Here is a 22,665-nt window from a genome sequence, read left to right as displayed (position 1 = left end):
GTCTTCGGTATAATTCCCCCCCCCTTCATTATGATTATTCGTTACTTTTATTTCTTATTTTCTTACTTAAAACACATATTTTTCTCAAAACTCAACGTACGAGATACCCGAGAGCCACCGTCGTTACAAGAATACACAAGCTGTATGAAAGCGAGAGGGCTACGAAAGCAGAGGAGTTGAAGCATGCAACGGTTGGAAACTGCATTCACACGCTCTGGCCATAAGGAAGACAGAAGAGAGGCACTGCTGAAATGTGCCAGAGCATTTCATGGATCTAGCAAAACAGTAGAACATTGATAACAAAGTTAGCTCAATTTGCACAGACAGCACACGGAACTTGATTACAGCTGCGAGACATCTGCCTTTCGAACACATGCACTCCCATCAGTGTCCCTAGTACAGCAGGTTCGACAATGCCCTAGCCAAACGCCCGTAAAATGGTTGGGCATTTCAGCCCACCAAACGCTGCAGAACTAGGACAACATCAAGTTGCAAATGGGCTAAAGAAGGAATCACACGCACAAGATGTCACAACAAGATGAAATTCTACTCTGGAAATGGTAAAGCATGTTCCACAACAAACAAAGAGATGCTCTGGCCCAACAGAAAACAAACATCACCATGCCAACCACAGCTGAACTGGAGAAACTGCAGAAGCTGAAGCTGGAGGTACTACTGGAGCCCTGCAGGTAATCTTACTATTAGTGTTATAATATTTTGTGTTTAAGTGTGAGAGAGTGAGTGTGTAAAGTGTGTGTGGGAGATAGTCTGTGTATAACAAGTCTCTCACAATTGACTGAAGTGATTTTGAAATATTTTTCACTGCAGGTACTTGACTGAACTTCTGGGAGGAGAGAAGTGCATTTCCTGCTCAGTGGTGTCGCCTGCTTTGTGTCATCTCCTTCGGGTGATGGAGTGCTCTGATGATGACCCTGCCTACATGGTAAGATTCAAGCTGACTTTCACATGGCTGAAGATAGCCACATCACTCAACCCAAGGTTTAAGGACTGTCCACTACAGTGGTGGTCACAGCATGCAAGGGCACACACACTAGGCTGGCCTGCAAAGGTACCTGGCAACGCCTGCCACATCAGTACCTTGTGAGAGGTTGTTTTCACTCTGGGCATATCGTACAAAAGAAGAAAGCAGCTTTATCATCTGAAAATGTCAACAGGCTTGTTTTGTCTATGAAACTGGCTCAGTGAAAAGAAATAGGAGGACGACTGAAGTGTATGGTCATAGGTTTATGTTCTGTGGAATTCATGACATTGTTGGACAGGTTTATGGGAGGACAATCATTTGGAATGGCTGAAGCTTCAACTGTGTGTGTGAGAATTTATGAGGGAATGTTAGTAGGCCTACTGGGAGCATTATTAAGTTACGGGACTTTTGTATTGCTTTACCTATGGGGAATTTGCCAATAAAAACTTTGATACAAAATAGTTTTGTGTTTGAGTCAATAAATGCCTGCTTAAAAAAAGTGAATGTTTTCATTTAGCACCAAATTTAAACAAATAGAAAATGTATGATTAACAGAATTTAACGATTAATTATTTGAATAGTGTGACAGCCCTAATATCTATTCCCAGGTCCAAAACTCCTTTACCTCCGTCACACGCTGCTTGGTCCTTGCTTGGTGGGATATTTTGTCACGATCGTCGTAATGAGCGGAACAAGGCACAGCGGGATTGACGTTCCACATCTTTATTACGGTGAAACTTTAAACTAAAAACAAACCAATAACGAAACGTGAAAGTAGTGGTGCACATGCACAAACACAAAACAATATCCCCCAAACACAGGTGGGAAAAATGGCTACCTAAATATGATCCCCAATTAGAGGCAACGATACCAGCTGCCTCTAATTGGGAACCATACAAAACACCAACATAGAAATATTGAGCTAGAACACCCCCTAGTCACACCCTGACCTACTACACCATAGAGAATCAACGGCTCTCTATGGTCAGGGCGTTACAACAGTGCCAATACCACATTTTCTGGAGTAGTTTGAGGTAGAAATGTACATGTAAGCGGGGATTGGGAGAAAGTGACTGGTAACAAGTTAGCCTAGTGGTTAGAGCATTGGACTAGTGACCGGAAGGTTGCAAGTTAAAACCCCCGAGCTAACAAGGTACAAATCTGTCGTTCTGCCCCTGAACAGGCAGTTAACCCACTGTTCCTAGGCAGTCATTGAAAATAAGAATTCGTTCTTAACTGACTTGCCTGGTTAAATAAAAGGTCAAATAAAAAAATAAAAATTGAAGAATGTTGAAGGCCACTGTGTTCTTGGGGACCTTCAATGCTGCAGAAATCTTTTGGCACCCTTCCCCAGATCTGTGCCTTGATACAATCCTGTATCGGAGCTCAAAGTACAATTCCTTCGACCTCATGGCTTGGTTTTTGCTCTGACAGACTGAACTGTGGGACCTTGTATAGACAGGGGTGTGCCTTTCCAAATCATGTCCAATCAACTGAATTTACCTCAGGAAGACTCCCAATCAAGTTGTAGAAACATCTCAAGGATGAGCAATGGAAACAGAATGCAGCGGAGCTTAATTTTGTGTCTCATAGCAAAAGGTCTGAATACTTACGTAAATAAGGTATTTTGTTTTTTTATACACATTTGCAAAGATTTCTAAAAACCTTTTTTTCGCTTTGTCATTATAGGGTATTGTGTTTAGATTGATGAAGGGAGACAATTATTTTATCCATTTTCGAATAAGGCTTTAATGTAACAAAATGTGGAAAAGGGGATAAGGGGTCTGAAAACTTTCCGAACACACTGTACATGTACAGTTGAAGTCGGAAGTTTACATACACTTAGGTTGGAGTCATGAAAACTTGTTTTTCAACCACTCCACAAATGTATTGTTAACAAACTATGGTTTTGGCAAGTCAGTTAGGACATCTACTTTGTGCATGACACAAGTAATTTTTCCAAAAACTGTTTACAGACAGATAATTTCACTTACCACGTATCACAATTCCAGTAGGTCAGAAGTTTAAATACACTAACTTGACTGTGCCTTTAAACAGCCTGGATTCTAGAAAATAATGTCATGGCTTTGGAAGCTTCTGATACGCTAATAAACATAATTTGAGTCAATTGGAGGTGTACCTCTTTGCTTGACATCATGGGAAAATCCAAATAAATCAGCCAAAACCTCAGAAAAATAATTGTAGACCTCCACAAGTATGGTTCATCCTTGGGATCAATTTCCAAATGCCTGAAGGTACCACGTTCATCTGTACAAACAATAGTACGCAAGTATAAACACCATGGGACCACGCAGCCGTCATACCGCTCAGGAAGTACTTTGATGTGAAAAGTGCAAATCAATCTCAGAACAGAAAATTACCTTGTGAAGATAATGGAGGAAACAAGTACAAAATGATCTATATCCACAGTAAAACGAGTCCTATATCGACATAACCTGAAAGGCCGCTCATCAAGGAAGAAGCCACTGCTCCAAAACCGCCATAAAATAGCCAGACTACGGTTTGCAACTGCACATGGGGAGAAATATCTTACTTTTTAGAGAAAGGTCCTCTGGTCTGATGAAACAAAAATAGAACTGTTTGGCCATAATGACCATCGTTATGTTTGGAGGAAAAAGGGGGAGGCTTGCACCATCCTTGTTTCACCATCCCAACCGTGAAGCACAGGGGTGGCAGCATCATGTTGTGGGGGTGCTTTGCTGCAGGAGGGACTGGTGCACTTCACAAAATAGATGGCATCATGAGGTAGGAAAATTATGTGGATATATTGAAGCAACATCTCAAGACATCAGTCAGGAAGTTAAAGCTTGGTCGCAAATGGGTCTTCCAAATGGACAATGATCCCAAGCATACTTCCAAAGTTGTGACAAAATGGCTTAAGGACAACAAAGTCAATGTATTGGAGTGGCCATCACAAAGCCCTGACCTGAATCCCATAGAACATTTGTAGGCAGAACTGAAAAAGCGCATGTGAGCAAGGAGGCCTTTACAACCCTGACTCAGTCACACTAGCTCTGTCAGGAGGAATGTGCCAAAATTCACCCAAAATTCACCTTATTGTGGGAAGCTTGTGGGAGGCTACCCGAAACGTTTGACCCAAGTTAAACAATTTAAAGGCAATGCTACCAAATACTAATTGAGTGTATGTACACTTCTGACCCACAGGGATGTGATGAAAGAAATAAAAGCTGAAATAAATCATTCGCTCTACTATTATTCTGAAATATCACATTCTTAAAATAAAGTGGTGATCCCAACTGACCTAAGACAGGGAATTTGTACTTGGTTAAAATGTCAGGAATTGTGAAAAACTGAGTTTAAATGTATTTGGCTAAGGTGTATGTAAACTTCCGACTTCAAGTGTAAATAGGAGTAATAGTGACGAGTAGCAGGATTGATAGATAATCAATCATAATTTTAGCAGCAGGGTAGGATACACCAGTACTGCCTGCTGGGCGGGTGCATGGAGAGCAGTCCATGTCTCAGGTGGCTGGAGTCTTTGGCAATTTTTCAGGCCTTTCTCAGACACCTGGCATGTATGTCCTGGATGGCTGGGAGCTCACCCCAAGTGATGCACTGGGCCGTCTGCACCACCTACAGTAGGGCCTTCCGACATTCCAGGCGGTGGAGCAGCTGTAAAGGTTCCTAAGGATCTGATGGGCCATGTTACGGACCATGTTACGTCCTCAGTGATGTGGACAGTAAGGAACTTTAAGATCTTGACCCTGTCCACAACAGCCCCGTCGATCTGCATTGAAATGTGCATACGCCCGTTTCCTGAAGTCCACGATCAGCTCCTTGGTCTTGCTGACATTGAGGGAGGGGTTGTTGTCCTGGCACGACACTGCCAGGTCACTGACCTCTTCTCTGTAGGCTGTTTCATCACCGTTGGTGATCAGGCCGACCACAATCGTGTCGACAACAAACTTGATGGTGGAGTTGGAGTCGTGTGTGGCCACACAGTTGAGAGCTCTATTTTCATATTGACACCCTTGATAAAGATGAGCAAAAATGACTGCATAAACAAACTTAAGCAATAATGCCTGAGAACCCGGGAATTATCGTGCAACAACTCTCGACAAGGGAGAATTGTCTTGCTGGGAGATCCATTCCTGGATAATAAAAGACAATAACCCCAAGCACACATCGAAATCCACAAAGAAATGGTTAATTGGCCACAAAAATCTACATTTTTGCAATAGCCATCTTGGTCTCCGGACTTCAAACCCCTTGTAAACCTGTGGTTTGAACTGAATAGGGCAGTCCATAAGCGCAGACGAAGGATATCAAGGATCTGGAAGGAGTCTGTATGGCAGAATGTTTTAAGATCCTTCCCAAAACATTTTAGAAAAAGGCTCAGTGCCGTTACCCACGCAAGGTGATGCATTGAAAAAAAAGCGGTGTCAATATTTTTGACCATTCCCTTTGAGAAAAAAAGATGACTTGTTCCACAAAACATATTTCTCTGAGCAATTGTATTATAAAATAATATAAAATGCCCAATTGTTTGATCATACAATATAGCTCAGTATTTAAATTATTTATTTTTACTGTCATTTTTGCTCATCTGTCATTTTTGTACATTCACACATGGATGAAGATAGGTGGCAACAAGTACTTTGTAGACATTCTACATCTCACAACTATGCCTATTTTTTTCAAATGCAATGCTCAATCTACTAAAGTGTGGAAAAAACAGTATAGTGTACCCCCCCTTAACAGAATGTTATTTTGTGATATTACATTTCCTATAAAACTTTAGCGGTGTCTGGCACCAACATAGATCAACAGGAGCCTGAGGGCTTGTGGGTAAATCAAACGGTTCCAACTAATGAACTCTGACAGAGAGGCAGTGGGGGTGCGCAGGTTAAACAGGTTACGACTCTGAAACCCCACATACACAAACACCAAAATACCCCTCACCACACGCTCTTTTAGGCTTTGATTTATGTTACCGTGTTCTAATAAGATTTCAGGTTTCAGATTCGGAGTGAAAACAGCCCAGTGAGTTATGGCGAGCAGCTTGAAGGGCACATCTGTCCGGAGGGGGAATCTATGGTTTATTCAGTGGTCAGATACTACAGAAGGGGAAATGAAGGGGGGGGGCAGGTGGGAGCAAGGAGAGCTCCTCTTTCACTCCCCTCTTCCTGTTCTCCAGTTCACTGAATGTACTACTGGAATATGCAACATCAAGAGAGAACAGAGAGCTGCTCTAAGGTAATATTTCCATATGGAGAAAACCTGCTCTCAGTTTCCTAAAATCATAGTCATATGACTATAAAGCCCTGAGAGGTGGGCTATTTGCCCCTTTTAACCCAAACGTGAGACAGGGTCATGGGTTTTGTACATTGGGTGAAGAAGATGAAGTCATCCAGAAAAAGCACTGTTGTATAAAATACAGTAAGTGCCCCCATTGGCTGGGAAGTCAACTTCATTACAAGGAAGCCATCTGTATGGCCAGCTGACTGACTGTCGACTCACCCTCTAGACGGATGCCCTCCTTCTGGACGGTGTAGTTTAGAACAGCAAACGGGGCCACAGGTGACTTCGCTATCATAATCTGTGAAAGGGAGAGAGAGAGAGATTAAGTGAGAGAAGAGAGGAGATACGAAGGTGGGTTCACTGGGTTGTCAGACAGTCACATTCTTTGACAGAGCGTAAAACACATAAGTGAGAGATGTTACGCATCATGAAGAGATAGAGTGATCTCCAACACGACACTTGAACCTGAGAGGACACTCCCCACTAGCATTCAGACAGAGCGTCACAACCTATTGTCATGCAGGCAGTTTGAAAGTCAGGCGTCGTCGAGCAAAACATGACAACACGAGGACAATGGGGCACGTCGCCAATGGGTAGGGTGTTTTTGATTGGGCACAATGGGATAAGAGGAGAGGGGAGTGAAAGGTTACTTGGGTTGCTCCGATGCTGCCAAGAATTTGCTTTCAAGCCACTTGAAGATGCCAACATGCCCAGATCTGTCCCTTTTGTCCCCTAGCCACAACGCTGATATTGTTCAGATTCAGTGTTAGTTACATGTACAGGGTTGCAGGTATGATTGCAGGGTACAGTGAAAATCTTAGGCTCCGCGCCCAACATGCAGGACTAAGTTAAATAAAACAATGAAAAATGGTAGCTAATAAAAATTAAAAAACATATCAATAGAAATATTGTAGCAATGATGAATAAATAAATATCCATTGGGGTGGAGGCAGAGTAAAGACTGTAGAGGGGGTAAGGGGGAATGGCCATAATGGGAGCAGCAGTCAGACTAAATTACCAGAGGGGGTGTGGGGACCAAGTGAAGTAAAAAAAAAATATACTAAACAAAAATAAAACGCAACATGTAAAGTGTTGGTCCCATGTTTGAGATCCCAGAAATTTTCCAAAATTACAAAAAGCGTATTTCCCTCAAATGTTGTGCACATATTCGTTTACATCCTTTTTGTGAGCATTTCTCCTTAATCCATCCACCTGACAGATGTGGCATATCAAGAAGCTGATTAAACAGCAGGATCATTGGATAATAAAAGACCACTCTAAAATGTGAAGTTCTCAGAACACAGTACCACAGATGTCTCAAGTTGAGGAAGTGTGCAATTGACATGCTGACTGCAGGAATGTCCATCAGAGCTGATGCCAAAAAAATGTCATCTTCATTTCTCTACCATAAGCCACCTCCAATGTTGTTTTAGAGAATTTGGCATTACGTCCAACTGGCATCACAACCATAGACCACGTGTAACCACACCGTGGCTGGAGTCCCCGATGAGCTTCTTGGCCTACCTCCTCCCTCTAGACCAGGGACCAACAACTAGATTCAGCCTCGGACCGATTTTTTCTTTAACATAATTACCAGTCATTTGTAGACTGCAAATGACCTGCGTGGGAACACTTGGGAACAGATTTCCAAAATTAATATCAATTGGAGCTGATTTCCTGGTGTTTTACAGTCTTATCTCCAAAAATGAAATGTATAAATGATAAAAATCAGAAAACTTGGGAGACAAATAAAACCAGCGGCACCAGTTGGGGAACACTGCTGTAGGACGTCTCGTTGTTGTTGGTAATCAGGCCTATTACTGTTACGTTGTCAGCGAACTTGATGATGAGAGTTGGAATTGTGTGAGGCCACGCAGTCATGCGTATACAGGGAATACAGGAGGTGACTGATGACGCACCCTTATGGGGCCACAGTGTTGAGAATCAGTGTCAAGGAGGTAATGTTGTGAAAATTCTGTGCAACTTCCGGCGCATGTTTACTGTAAACAGTGAGGCTGTACTCACTTTAAGTTCATTTTAACAGTGGTCAAGTAGGCTACTGTGGCTATTTGATCATAATGTAGCCTACCAGAGTGGAGGAAATGCATCCCATAACATTTTAACATGAAAATAGCTGTTCTATCATTCAGCGTGCAGTAGCAGCCAATGTGTGGTGTTCAATGTAGGCCTACATTGAAGCAATCACTCCCTCATTGCTGACTGCAATTGATCTATAACTGGTCTAATAACTCACTAAATAGCAAAGGATATGAACAAATGTGCACGTCGCTACATGTGCTTGTTTTGAGATCAAAATAAGAGCTACATCTACACACGACCGTTGATGCTGTAAACACAGTACAGTTCAAAGTGAATGGCACTGATCCATATATGGCAATGGTCTATTTGCATATAGGCCAACTGCACCTCTGATTGGTTATGGCACACCGGTCTGTGTAGAGTATGTGCCTGCCAATGCAATAGAATCGTACTCTGATGCGTTCTGCCTTGCATAGTTTGTTTTGTTTCGGTATGTTGCATTGAAAGTGGGTAATATACAAACGTGTGCAGCTTAGAGAGAATATTGTCTTTGACTAGCCTCTCGATGACTGAAGTGAGTGCTACTGGTTGATAGTCATTCAGTTCAGTTACTTTCCCTTTCTTGGGCACGGGGATAATAGTGGACATGAAGCAGAAGGGTATAGTCGCCTGAGCTAGAGAGAGATTAAAAATGTCAGAGAAAACAGCCAGCTGGTCTGCACATGCTCTGAGGGCACGACTAGGGATGCCATCTGGGCCGGCAGCCTAGCGAAGGTTAACACGTTTGAATGACTTCCATACGTCCTCAGTGGGGACAGTGAGAGTATGTAGCCCACGTTGTCATCAGGGGCTTTCCTCGGCAGCTCAGGGTCATTGTGCTCGAATCGTGAGAAAAATGTGTTTAGCTCATCCGATAGGGTAGCATTGGTGACCACAATGTGGCTGGCTTTCTTCTTGTAATCCGTGATAGTCAGGAAGCCCCTGCCACATACGCCTTGTGTCCAACCTGCTGAATTGCTCCTCCACTTTGTCCCTATACTTGTGTTTCACAATCGTGATCGATCTGCGTAGGTCGTATTAGTACCAAACTATTTTCCCCGGTTACCTAGCCCCATTTACATGCAGCATCTCGCTCTTTCAGTTTCCCTCCAAGGCTGCTATCAATCCACGGTTTTTAATATGGCTATGTTTTTAAAGACACTATCGGTATCAAATCATCTATGCATTTTCTGATGAATCCGGTGTATGAGTCAGCGTATTCATTGCAGTCATCTCCAGAAGCGATCTGGAACATATTCCAGTCCACATGATCAAAACAATCTTGGAGCGAGACTTCTGATTGGTCAGGTCTGTACAGCGTTGGGCCGACCACCGGAACTTCCCTCGAGTCTATGTTTGTAGGTGGGGAGAAGCAGGATGGAGTCAGTCGGATTTGCCTAAAGGAGGAGGGGAGAGGGCCTTATACCGGTGTCGAAAAGGCGTGTAGCATGTTGGTAATAACTCAAATTACTTTTGTTAAAGTCGCAACAAGTTTGTTCAGGGTCCAATGAAGAACTTTGAGAGCATTGCTAGTGTCGGCTTGGGGCTGTATGTACACCAGCCATGACGATAATCCCGGAGAACTCTTGGAAGGTAAAAAGGGCAACATTTGATGTCAGAGTATTCCAAGTCGGGGGAGCAGAAGCTTGCAGGTTCCTGTACATTTCCCCTATCGCATCATATGTTGGTCATAAAGCAGAGCCCACCACCTTTACTCTTTACAAGAGAGAGCCCGGTTCAAAAAACTGTAAAGCCAGCTGGTGGTATGTCAGAGGAGGAGAACCAAGTCTCAAATCAACTGAATATGTTGCAGAGTCCCTCTGGAAGGAGATCCTAGCTCGGAGTTCGTCAAGTATGTTCATTAATACCTAGGATAGGATAAGTAATCCTTCTCACCCCCCCCCCCCTTAAGATTTAGATGCACTATTGTAAAGTGACTGTTCTACTGGATGTCATAAGGTGAATGCACCAATTTGTAAGTCGCTCTGGATAAGAGCGTCTGCTAAATGACTTAAATGTAAATGTAAATTTATGATTGAACATTGGCGAGTAGTATGCTCGGTAATGGAGGACGGGTTGCCCAGCATCTTAATCTCACTAAGACTCCCCCACTCCGTCGGCATCTTCGCTTCCTACTCACCGGTAGGACTCCCAAGTAGCTAGGCGCCTCGCCAAAGAAGCTAGTCCATTGTTCCGCTATCTCAGGGAATTCTGGGAGGTTGGGTAGACGTTGAGTACCCAATAGTTCTACCCAGGTGTATGAAGTAATGCACGAAAAAAACTGAAAAGTCTAAACTTGCAATGTTTTATTAGAGCTCGAGTCAAAGCACCCTCCGTCAGCGCCATGTGGCATGGTTGGCGTGGTGTTGCTTTATCATCAGTCTCTCTAGACAGTTGGGTTGCCTCCCACAATGTACCAATGCTCCAGCTTACACATCTGTAGAAGTCAGACAGTTGGGATAGAGAGGACGAGTCAGAAATGGAACATGCGTCACCAGTTATGTTACTGCCGTATCCGCTTGTTGCCCTAACTAAACATGAGCACAATTCCATCCCACATTTTCAGCTCCGCCTAACCAAACTATTGATTTGTTTGGAGAGTTGTCTGTCTGAAGAGGACCCACACTGGAATAATTTTTCTCCAATTACAAAATGTCCAAGAGAATGAAACATCCTCCCCAGACTTTGTGCGGTTGCTCCAAGCTCTGGGATTTCCAATACTACTTAAGCCTGGTCCCAGATCTCTTTGTGCCATCTTGCCAATTCTAGGTCATTCAGTACAAACACATTTGGGGCCAGACTAGTGTCGCATGGCCGGGCTCAGTTCAAACCAGCCTGGGCCTTTCAGCTACCACCATCTAAAGGAAGAACTAAGCGAAAACAAGACGATTGAAGTTGCTGCAGCATAAATAGCTGTAAACAGTGCAGAAATAACGAGTGCAGCGTCAGTGTTTTTGGAAGCGCGTTGAATCACGGCTGTGATAAATGTTATTGTGAAATGACCAGTCAAAACAAGGAAGTGACATTTTCTCAGTGTTCTTGTTTCATCAGGCTTGACATACTCTTGGTGGGTTGAACGAGAGGTCATTCTAGCCATGCTGAACCTCTGTATGAGCTTTAGACATAGAAAAGTAGAGAGACTGAGGCAAAAGTGCAGACACGGAATAAAGATACAAATCACCTTACAGTTCTCTTTGGGACAGCATTAGCTGTGAAGCGCTATGTGTCTACATACTCATTCTACAAGCTTTAGCCATAGGCCTACTGATCGTTCTTTACCTTCAGTGAGCGCACTCACTGTGCATCCAGTCAGTTAAACATTTATTATGAGGGGGGGGGACCTCAGATTTGCACTAGTGGAAAGAAACAATCCCAATGGCATCTAATAATTTTTAACGTTTTATTTCCTGAGGTGCAGTTTCAACATTTGAGCATATATCTCTACTTAGGGCCTAACCAGCTACAGATGTCTGCTTTAACTGCTGTCGCTTTATTTCAGTTAAAAATAAACGTGAGTGCTATTTCACCGAGGGGGATTAGATTACCTGTGGTCGGTAATCAGTCATTTTCGCTAAACCCACTTGAATTAGGACCAGTGTGAATAAATGCCGTCTCAGTGATTTTCACAGGCATGCACGGCTCTGCGGACCGCAGCGACCAGTCAGCTCCCTGTTTTCAAAACCGCCGCGCCCACAATAACATGTCATTAACTCTGACAGAGACAAGTCTCCCTGCATAAAGCCATCTCATGTTTTCGCAAATCAGTTATTTTATTTTATTAACCTTTATTTAAACAGGGAGTCACATTGAGATAACTCTTGTAAAAGAGAGCCCTTAAAATCTACAAGGAAATCGTGGCGGAGATGAATGTTTTGGAGGCTAGATAGATGACTGTCCTGTGTTCATTTGAGCATGGGCAAACCGACAGAGCAGCCGGAGCATATAGGCAGAAAGACAGACAGGCAGAGGCACACACACACAGCGTAAATGAACCAGCCCGAGGACCCAATGGACCCAGGCACCAGACTGAAGCCTTAATGGACCAGCAGTTGAGGACCGCTGCTTTTCCTTTCATGCTGGTTTTCTTTTGGGGGATTTGGATCGTAAAAAGAAAAACACAGAGCCTTTCGTTTGGGCCTCCGAGGCTTTTTGGGAGTTGACTCTGGAATGCACCCGCAGCTCTGAGTCGTGCAGGATGAGACTAAAGGGAGAGTAGTGTGTGTGTCTGTCTGACTGACCACACTATTTCCCCAATAGAGAATCTAAGCATAGCCATAGTTCAGTTGTTTTAAACTGTGTGTTCTGTGAAAGTTGGTTAATAACAGTTCTGGATAAAGCCCAAAGACGACATAGGAAGACAGTTCCTTTCCCATAGTTAGTAAGGCAAAATGGTATCCTCCGTGACATATCGTATATCACCTGTCTTTGGTGTGCGTCTACATACTGGACAATGAGGCGGGTGTTGACGCTATGACTCCACGTGTTCCCCAGCGCCGCCGTCACATACCCAGAATCCCTCTCATCGGATGCTGCAACACACAAACAAACATTACAGGGGTTGAGTTCAACTTTGAATTGCACTTACACTTGTGTGATGTGTTATCTTTATTTATTTCATACAGGGGTCATACCATGTCATTTCAGCAAGCCATGACACCCACCATCAGATTGTTCTGAAATCGTTTCTGTAGTTAGAAACAAATAAGATTAGTATTCCTGAAACAATTTGTTGAAATGAAATTAAGCTAATTCATTGCACCCAAAATTGGCCATTATAATTTATAGGACTCATATAATATTCAACTATAATACCGAACATTAGATTTGGACATGATGAATCCAATACAATGATGAATCCAAACAAGCCACTCACGGGCCCCCCACCCCAACAACCAGTCTACAGTATCAGTGGTCTATGTCTGACAAGCTGCTGCTTGGAGTATTGCTTCTTCAACTTTTGTTATGTACTCCCTGTGAATCTGGTGATGTTTTTTTCCCCCTGTTCAGAGAAATCAGCCATTGAAGCTTGCATTCTATACAATAAAATAGTGTGAAAGTACCACGTTTTGCTCACTAGATGCCGCTGCACTTGGTACTGCAACAACTATCAATTTTGCTGGTCTCTTGTGTTTATTAAATGGATTACAACATTTTCTTTGCAACTTTGGTTAGAAAATCAATAGCTTTTGCTCATGATGAAAATAAATTGTGGTAAAGAATGCAAGCTACTAAAAATAAAAAAAATGGCCAATTTGGATGAAATCAAAGACCTTCATTTCAACAAACTAATGTTTCAGGAGTGCTTATCTTGTTTGTTTCTAACAACAGAAACGATTTCATAACAATCTGAGATGTTGGGTGTTGAAATCCTCTTTCTTGTACTTTTTGAGTTGGAATGGCTCACTGACTGTACAGAAACTTGGCAAATCGCAATCAATTTGGAAACTGCAAATTCAAAACAAACTGCATTGAAGCCTGAAAAACATATCACTATACAGTAGGTAAAGTAAGTATCGTCATTGATTCATCCCCATGATGTGTGTGTGTGTGTGTGTGTGTGTGTGTGTGTGTGTGTGTGTGTGTGTGTGTGTGTGTGTGTGTGTGTGTGTGTGTGTGTGTGTGTGTGTGTGTGTGTGTGTATTTGACCCTGCAGGCTATGTAATGACCATTAACCAGAAGACAGCTCCAGCCGCCTGACACACTGTTATTATCGCTTGCTTTTGTGTGACCATGGTTCCCTCTGCTCCCATGACACCAATAAACCTTGGCTGGGCCTGGGATGCTAATTCTGTCTGCTGAAGGATGAGCCCTGGCGGGTGGCGGTGTGTGTGTCTGTGAGTGTGTGTATGAGTTTGCGAGTGTGCATGTGTGTGTGTGTATGTCCGCAAGCGTGTGAGTGTGTGTGCGTACCCGTGTGTGTGTGTGTGTGTGTGTTGCTGTGTCCTTTTCATCCTCTTCCTTGATGTTTTTTTTCCATGGAGTAAGCAGGGATTCTGCTCGCACAAGTGTCCTATCAGCAACTCTCACTTCCTCAAAACATTTCCTGTGGAAATGTGTGCAAGGCAGAGAAAATAAAATAGCTGCACGACCATGTGACGGAAGTTCCCCCAGCCGGGAAGAGCAGCAGCAACAGAGAGAAACGATTCATTTTAATATCACAATATACTAGGTAGGAGACATACAATAGAGTAGTACTACAAACAGGGAACACTGGTTAAAGGCAATTAAGTTGAGATAGGACTGAATAAACTACGGGACAAAAACAGAAGACACACAGTACTGGAAGACCAGCGGTTTCAGAGTCAAACCAAAGTGGAATATAACTGAAAGCATTGGGCCTTAGTGCATCTAGCTAACCATTAGGGCTCTTTCACTAACATAATCAGTGTACAACTGGCTCACGAGTTGGGAGCTGAGGCAAAAGAGACGAAAAGAGAAGGAAAGAGAAGGCCGGAGGGACTGAGAGGCAGACTAAACAAACTCCATGTGCGCTGCAGACATCTGCTGCACAGCTCCCTGGAGAAGGATGGGGGGGGACACGCTATCAGCCTCTTTCCCCTGCTTAGCTCCCCCTCTGCCTGTTAGACAGACCTCTAACACAAACACCCAAACCATAACACACACACTCCTTCATTCTATACCCCTAACCCCCATCCTAAACCTCCCCTGATCCTACAAAGCCAGCAGCCCACACATTTTCCCACAACTGGCCAGGAACAGAGAGCAGATAGTGTAGAGTCCAAAATCCTGTCCAGTGTTTCAACACACTGTCTATGTAATGACTTGTGCTCGCTGGATGGCTCCTCGAGTGCCACAATAAGTCCTAGCGCAATAAAAGTGTTTTAAAACAACATTCAAGGACATGTGTTACTAATATATAGCTAAAAGGCCTTGTCCAGCTTGTGTATGACAGAAAACCATACAGTGTTTGCCTCTCTATGCTAATAGAGAGAATGGATATCATATGGATGGATAGCCATCTCTGATCGAGCGAGAGCTCTCTGGAAAGGCTGCCCCGCTGTGCAGAGGAGGAAGTGGCTCAAATAAACATGTCCAGTACAGATTTCAACCTCCCCCTTTTCCCCTCTCAACAACTCTCTCGCTCAGCATCCCATTCAACTTTTCTCTAGTTGTTTCTCACAAGCTGTTTATCTCTCTCGTTCTACAACAAACCCAACCAAATTGGCACTCCAGGCAGGCTAAAGTAGACATAGTATTTGAACCCAGGTCTACAACCCTCTCTCCCCCCCTGCCTTCTGTTTTCCTTTACCCTCTGTCCCTTAGTAAACCCTATTGGTCTAGTGGCTGGAGAGCTCTGTGCAGTGTGACTGTGTGTGACCAAGCCTCGAGTGTAAGACGGGCGGTCGATTAGGGCGACTGGTTGGGGGGGGGACCCAATCATGTAGATAAAGTGAGGGCATGGAAAAGTGTCTCAGTGTGTTGCTGGCTGGCTGCACACAGTGGCTCTCCTATCAGAGGCAGTGGAGGAGCTGAGGGGCTTGGATCATTGCAGCCTCAGTCACACACAGTCAATGAAGGAGCCCTGCTGTTGACAAAGAGAGGATGTCTGTATGTCTGTCCGCTGAGCCCTGCTGTTGATTAAGAGAGTGTCTGTCTGTCTGTTGGGCCCTGCGCTTGACAAAGAAGCTGTCTGTTCATTGCCGACCTGGGTTCAAATACTATGTCTGCTTTAGCCTGCCTGGAGTGCCAACTGGGTTGGGTTTGCACTTTTGAGAATATTCTATTAGTTACAATGCACCAGACAAGCTCAGTCAAACACAGCTTAAGTATTTGAAATGATTTCAAATAGTATTTTGAACCCAGGTCTGCTGTCCTCTGGGCCCTGCTGTCTGTCTGTCAGTCAGTCAGTCTGCTGAGCCTGGCAAACAGAGGCCAACTGTCTGTCCGCTGGTCCCTGCTTTCCCACAGTGACTGGCCTGTGGCCCCCTCACTCCCATCTAACCCTAGAGGGAGCACGGGGTTAAACCACCCCGGATGGCCCAGGTTAGCCTCTATTAAAAGGCTGTTTTTATTTACACACAAACACCCCGCACAGAGGCAGGTGTGCACACTCATACACACACGGAACACTTCACAGGAGCATTCACACAGCAACTAGTCCCTCCATGCACGGAGTGACCATATCATTACTTAGCTGTGTTAAGTAATGAGCTCACTTCTCACACAAAGATTCCCTTAGGTGGTTGATTCCACTTTAGTCCTTACCCATATTTAGATGATTCATACGCTTCAGTATAATCTTGGTTACCCAGAAGTAAAATTTACGTGAAAGGTGTCACTTCCACAAGAGATTAGCTCCAAAACTACGTTTACTTTTCATCATGAAGTTTATGTTACGACAAAATAAACGCTTGTCACGATGACCTCTCTCCCCCATTACACTAGGAACACCAACCCTCATCACTAACTTTAAGCTTTACACTTGCTATTGTGAACAGCTAGCTCAGCCAGCTAAGAGTTTGGGGGATTTTCTATGCCTTGCCTTGGGCATCGCCTGTTTCAAATGCTGGCACCAAACTACTGTTGGCACTGGGCTGGCTATTGAGTTGAGTTTTCATCAAAATGAGGTCAGAAAGAGCTTCAGTTGGACAACTGCAGTTTCACTAGATTAAACACAGAGAGCTAGGACAGACCTCATAGGCATCCAATGTCCCTCAGAGACTGAACTCTTTTCATCTCTAATATTACAAATATCTACAGAAATAAATCTTTCTGACATGAAAAAAAAAAGTGGGGGGGGGTTCCAATAATGAAATGCTACCCTTTCAGCTTCTGGCACATAACACTGAAGACAAGCAAAGGATGATAGCAATAATCAGACATACGAATTCAATAATACATTCTCTCTGTACTGATAGCTGGGCTAGAGCATGTGTATAGGTCAGTCCAGCAACCAACCCATCTCTACCTAGTAGTTTCTCTACACACTCATCAGGCCTCCGTAGTACCAGAGGCTACCTAAAGCCCACTTCAGGCCCACCTGAGTCACAGTACTGATCCTAGACCAGGTAGAAACCAGACTCCCCCTTTCCCTCTCCTCAGACTAGACAAAGGGCCTTTTCAGACCTTCCATCACACTCGCCACCCCAGCCAAATCCCAGGAGACCATCGATGGGAGAATCCCAAAGGCGACGGAGGCTGACATTTGACTGGAAACCTGAGACGCAGGGATCTCTGGTTGAAAACAGCATAGGTAAAAACCTGCTTGCACGAGACAAAAGGGAGAGAAAAAAGGTGCGGGAGATAGAAAGGGAGGGATGGCGGGGCTAGAGAAGAGTCAGACCCAGGGAAAGGAGATGTGAATCTGATTACATTAGCAGAGAGGGGTGAATCAGATACACCCTACTGTCGAACTCTCCCCGCCTCACCCCTCCATCCAAGGACATATGGAGAGAGAGAGAGAGAGAGAGAGAGAGAGAGAATGAGAGCAGAAATTGAGAGAGAAAGACCGAAATGAGAAAGAGGCAGTCCTTCCTCGAGGGGGAAATCACGGTATTTAATGAGAGAGTGTAGTTGGTGAAGGAGAGACTACAGTTACAGGTCAATGCCATGTATCTATTAGATAACATAAGAGAAAGAACCCGTATCCCTTTACTCAAAGGCTAGTCCGACTACACCGCCGAGACACAGATACATATCCACACACAGGCTATACTAAGGGAGTGATGAAGAGGGGGACATTATAACAATACAGGATACAGGTCATAGAATAGCTCTGTTACCAATGTGATGGTAAACAGTAAGATCAAACAAATCTCTGTGACCCATCAGAGACGCTCCACGTGTTTCAAAGAGACATGCGAGGCGACCGGCTACAAACATCCTCGGTGCATCACTACATTAGTATGTGTTGAATCCAATGTTTCATTGGATGGCTAGTATTGCAGTTGCATTCAGACGTGATCAGTTAACATGGAGGCTATTTCGTTTGTGTTTGTTTACCTCCCCTGAATGACGCAGCGCCTCTCTCTCCTCGATCGCCCACATGCGTCGTAATCTGGTTGGTCAAGACCACCTAGGAGGGAGAAAAATAGAGAAGCATGAAGAGAATATAATGACGTTAATACCTTCCACAAAGTGCTGGTTTGCCATGCTAAATGTTAATTTCAAGGTTTTTAGGCAATATCTCAATATACCTTAGACTATGAACACAAAATATACCAAAATTATTTTTGGGAGTTCTGGTAAGTTATTTCTTCAAATGTGTTTTACTTGTCCTCAGATGACTGATGGTCAATAGTAGGTTGGAGGTCATCAACATTAAACGATATGGATGGTAAATATGTATCCAAACCCAACCAAGCGGGAGACAAAAGTATTCTGAATATCATCCGGTCCAAGTCTGACACAGCAGAATTGAGTAAATTCCCTCGAATAATCAGTGGTGGTGGCTCAAAGTAGCACTTGGTGAATCAAATTGGCCTTGATAAAATACCAACATGATAAAACTGTTGCCAATACAACAGACTCATAAAAAGGTAGGCCCAAGGCCTACCGTCACATGAGCTATAATTGTCCTTTAAGCCTCCAGCTTGACAGAGCTACACTGTGCATGTGAGCCAACTGTGGCTGACATGAGTCAAAGTCCATATGTCAACAATAAGGCTACAATAATAAACTCATGTTTGGGCAGGCAATGAGCTCCCCATGTGTTGTTCTAACTAGGAGAAATCCAGAGAAACAACACAGTTAAACTATGAAACCTTGGCTAGGCAACAGATGTAGGATCTTAATTTGATCCAGTTTGGTACAACAGGAAAATAACCTGAAGCACCAGGAACTGTGAATTATAATTAATGAACAATTGTGTAGGGGTCGATACATTTTTCATAACGGAAAATATGTCTGACATTTCAAATACATTTTAAACCGCAAATACACTACAAGTATTACATGTCCTGAATTTCACAAAAGTTCTCCTGCAACAGGGTGATCAAATCAAGATCTTACACCTGTACATCCAGTAAACTCACACCAAATCAACAATTCCACACAACCTAGGAGCGGAATGGAAGCAAAGGGCTCCAATCTACCACAGTCATCCAGTCTCGCAAAATTTGGCACTGTGTCATACATCAAAACAAGAACTAGTACATTTAACAACCTGGTTGGTTTGGCCCTGGGTGCTAATAACAAAAGTCTTTACTTGTTTAATCATGATAGCCCTTATAAAATACTCAGTGGGCCACGAGCAAGGTAGGCTATCCTCACTGTGGTTTCTTGTCAGGGCACATTTCAGTTAATAATATGGAGGAGGTGAAGGCAAAACGCTCTGTCAAGTCCAGACAGACCTCACATGAACCACAAAATGCTTGTACGCCAAAACACGGGTGTGGAAAATAGCATATGACTTACACCGAAGCCTAATGATCACACAAAGGCACACATACAAAATAAAGAAAGACAAGTTAGCTGGCAAATAGGTCATGAATGAGCTTAGATGTTTAGTATAGCATAGGATAGGCTTAGAGCCCTCAAATTAGACACACAGACCTCAAAGCCAGTTCCACTGTGTTTATTACTATTTATTTTGTTCATTATTCGTCTCTAAATCGAGCAGATTTAGACCTATGACACCAGGTGGGTGCAATTTATTATCAGGTAGAACAGAAAACTAGCAGTTGTCCAACTCCAGACCTCGCTCGTGGGGTAAGATTTTGATACCCCTGGCGTATAGTATAGTCTATTATAAACTGGGTGGGTCGAGCCCTGAATGCTGATTGGCTGAAAGCTGTGGTATTGGCTGATAGCCACAGGTATGAGAAAACATTTATTTTTACTGTTCTAATTATGTTGGTAACCAGTTTATAGTAGCAATAAAGCACCTCAGGGGTTTGTGGTATATGGCCAATATACCAGGGTTAAGGGCTATATCCTGGCACTCCGCATTGCATCGTGCCTAAGAACAGCCCTTAACTGTGGTATACTAGCCATATACAACATGCCCCTCATGCCTTATTGCTAAAGTATAATAATATAGTATTAAGCAGACACTTAGTGTTCAGTAACAGTAAGGATGATCTTGTTGCTATGTAACGTCAAGGTATGTTAACATGTCTTTACATTCTGACGTGGCCACTGCATCCTTTACAGACATATAAAAAAAGCTACCAGTAAATAAGCTGTCCATCACTACTATACACAGACAAGCGCCAGACTTAGAGCCCCTGGGCAACAGCTGTAATAAACGACACCTGTTCACCTCTGGCGGAGTCCAGAGTCCTGTGTTATTAGCGGGGAGATGGATGTAAGAACTCAGGACACACTACCAGGGGACTGAGGAGGAAAGCTTGAGTAACACCGGCCAGGGACTGAGGTGGTGACTTAAGATTTGTATCTAGTGGAAAGTTCAGGGGAAAGTTGTGTTGGTAGACTAGAAACTGATTTGAATCCCCAGTGCTAATAGCCTGGCTAGGCCAGCAGTTGTAGTAGGTACCTAGTAGGTGAGGTGATACATCTTCAGTGCTTTCCTGCCCTCTAGTGTTGAACTGTGTTACTGACACGAATGAGGATGCACTGGGGTCAAATTGGGCACATTTATTATTCCTTGTGAGATATGGTATGGATTAGATATTTTATTCCATTTTAGATTTCAGGAAAACATTTCCTACAGCGTGCAATGCACTATTGCCTTTCACCCTTTCCTTCCAAATCCCACAGAGGGCAGGTTCTTTTTGTCTTGGATTACTTTGTGATAACGCTGACATCTAGTGGCTGAATGGCGGTTCTGCAATATATTAGGCAGTCAGAAGTGGTATTAAGGGACTAATTATGTGATTGGGGGGGGGGATTACTTTTTAAAAGGGTAATTATAATGCAAAATGAAGGAACATAAAATTACACTGATACCTAAAATATAACAGCCCCTCCAGAAATGAGCCCAACAACATATTGGCCCATATTATCAGTCAGGTGTGTTACTTAGCAATAATCATTATCACCTGATGTAGCCCATCTGATACAGCATAGTGTCTATAAATTAATAAATAGGCTGAGGGTTTCCAATCTGAATTTACCCCATCAGTCTAATTAGCTAGATCACAAAATCCTAACAGTCTCTCTTGTTGCTAGTTAGCAACATATGACTTGAATGCCACCCCAACAAAAAAAGCATTCCACTGGCACTCAAGGATCATGTACTGTGAATATAAATTTGGCCTACCTGCTACGCCTGACCCTTGTTACATTTAGCACTGGTCTTCCCTATGCACTCAACCCAATGGCCAATGCTAATGCGGGTAAACCATGCCGCTGCTAAAAATAAATATGGTTCTAAAATGGTGCATTTTAGCCTTCTCATTTCTTGGATTTGAGAAGTGTAGCTTCGTAACACTTCAGAAATCAGTGATTCTCCTCTTTTAATAGTGGCCATAAAAACTGCTTTCAAAGTTGTTGTTTTTTAACGCGACTGCATGGAGAATGTTGTACGACTGGACATGCATATTTCTTCCCCTGTGCGGCAATTTGAATGTGCCTCGAGATTAATATTACTTTCTCGCATAGAATGCGACAGGTTGAACAATTGAATAAGTAAACTATTCTGGTATGGGGTAGTCTAATTTCGCCATTGCTTGCTCGTGTTTTTGGCTGTGGAAAATGAAATGTGGAGAACAATTACAATAACCAAAGCAGGTACCAGGTCTCAGCTCCACCTGGCTCTCATTTGGATCATAGGTGCCTTGTCTCAGATCCAGCCCAATTTAACCCCTGCACACACACTCACAGGGATGTGAAAGGCCTGAGCCAGGTATTTGAGGGTGGCAGCCTCCTGGCCCAGCAGGTTGCTGCGGTGACTGAGGTTCCCAGGAAGTGTTGTGTCATACTCCTTCCTCACCACTGAGGCCACCGAGTCAAGAATCACCAACCCAGCCTTGGAGGAGATGATGTCCTCCTCCAGCCTCTCCAGTCTGGAAGGAACCAAAACAAAACTATCAATACCAATATCAGTATTAGAAATAGTCCCGTTCACACAGTTCTCCATCACCCAAAATGCTTCATGAGTCCAAAACATGCTTGAGGTAAGTGAGAGGAGACGATTGAATGACATATTTCAGAGAGACTGAAAGCAACATGGCGGCCTGTACCTGTCCAGGACATCCTGACACGTGAGCTCCTGAAAAAGGTGGACACGTCCAGCCATCTCCAACACACGCTCCTTCTCACAGAAATAGTCTGGAAACCTGCTCTGAGCAATCTCCACTAACCTGGAAGTGGCAAGAACAAAACATTTTAGGCCACACAATGCATTTATAAGACACGGAAGATAAGATTATAGAAGACATTACATAATAGAAGATTAC

The 22,665-nt window shown here is 43.5% G+C and overlaps 1 protein-coding gene across 4 annotated transcripts in view; it reads right to left on the bottom strand.

Moving 5' to 3' along the window:
• rad51b (RAD51 paralog B) overlaps positions 1–22,665 on the bottom strand; it is a 57,342-nt gene that overhangs the window by 33,297 nt on the left and 1,380 nt on the right. For all 4 annotated transcript variants that reach the window (XM_046291941.1, XM_046291940.1, XM_046291939.1 and 1 more), the window contains 5 exons: positions 22,450–22,569; positions 22,089–22,272; positions 18,308–18,380; positions 12,764–12,873; positions 6,485–6,563 (listed from right to left, as the gene is read on the bottom strand). In XM_046291941.1, coding sequence (XP_046147897.1) covers positions 6,485–6,563; positions 12,764–12,873; positions 18,308–18,380; positions 22,089–22,272; positions 22,450–22,569 — 566 coding nt within the window. The remainder of the gene's footprint in view (positions 1–6,484; positions 6,564–12,763; positions 12,874–18,307; positions 18,381–22,088; positions 22,273–22,449; positions 22,570–22,665) is intronic.

Source organism: Oncorhynchus gorbuscha, linkage group LG12 (assembly GCF_021184085.1).
Source record: "Oncorhynchus gorbuscha isolate QuinsamMale2020 ecotype Even-year linkage group LG12, OgorEven_v1.0, whole genome shotgun sequence".
In the NCBI taxonomy this organism is placed as follows: Eukaryota; Metazoa; Chordata; class Actinopteri; order Salmoniformes; family Salmonidae; genus Oncorhynchus; species Oncorhynchus gorbuscha.
This window is presented reverse-complemented; position numbering and strand designations above follow the sequence as displayed.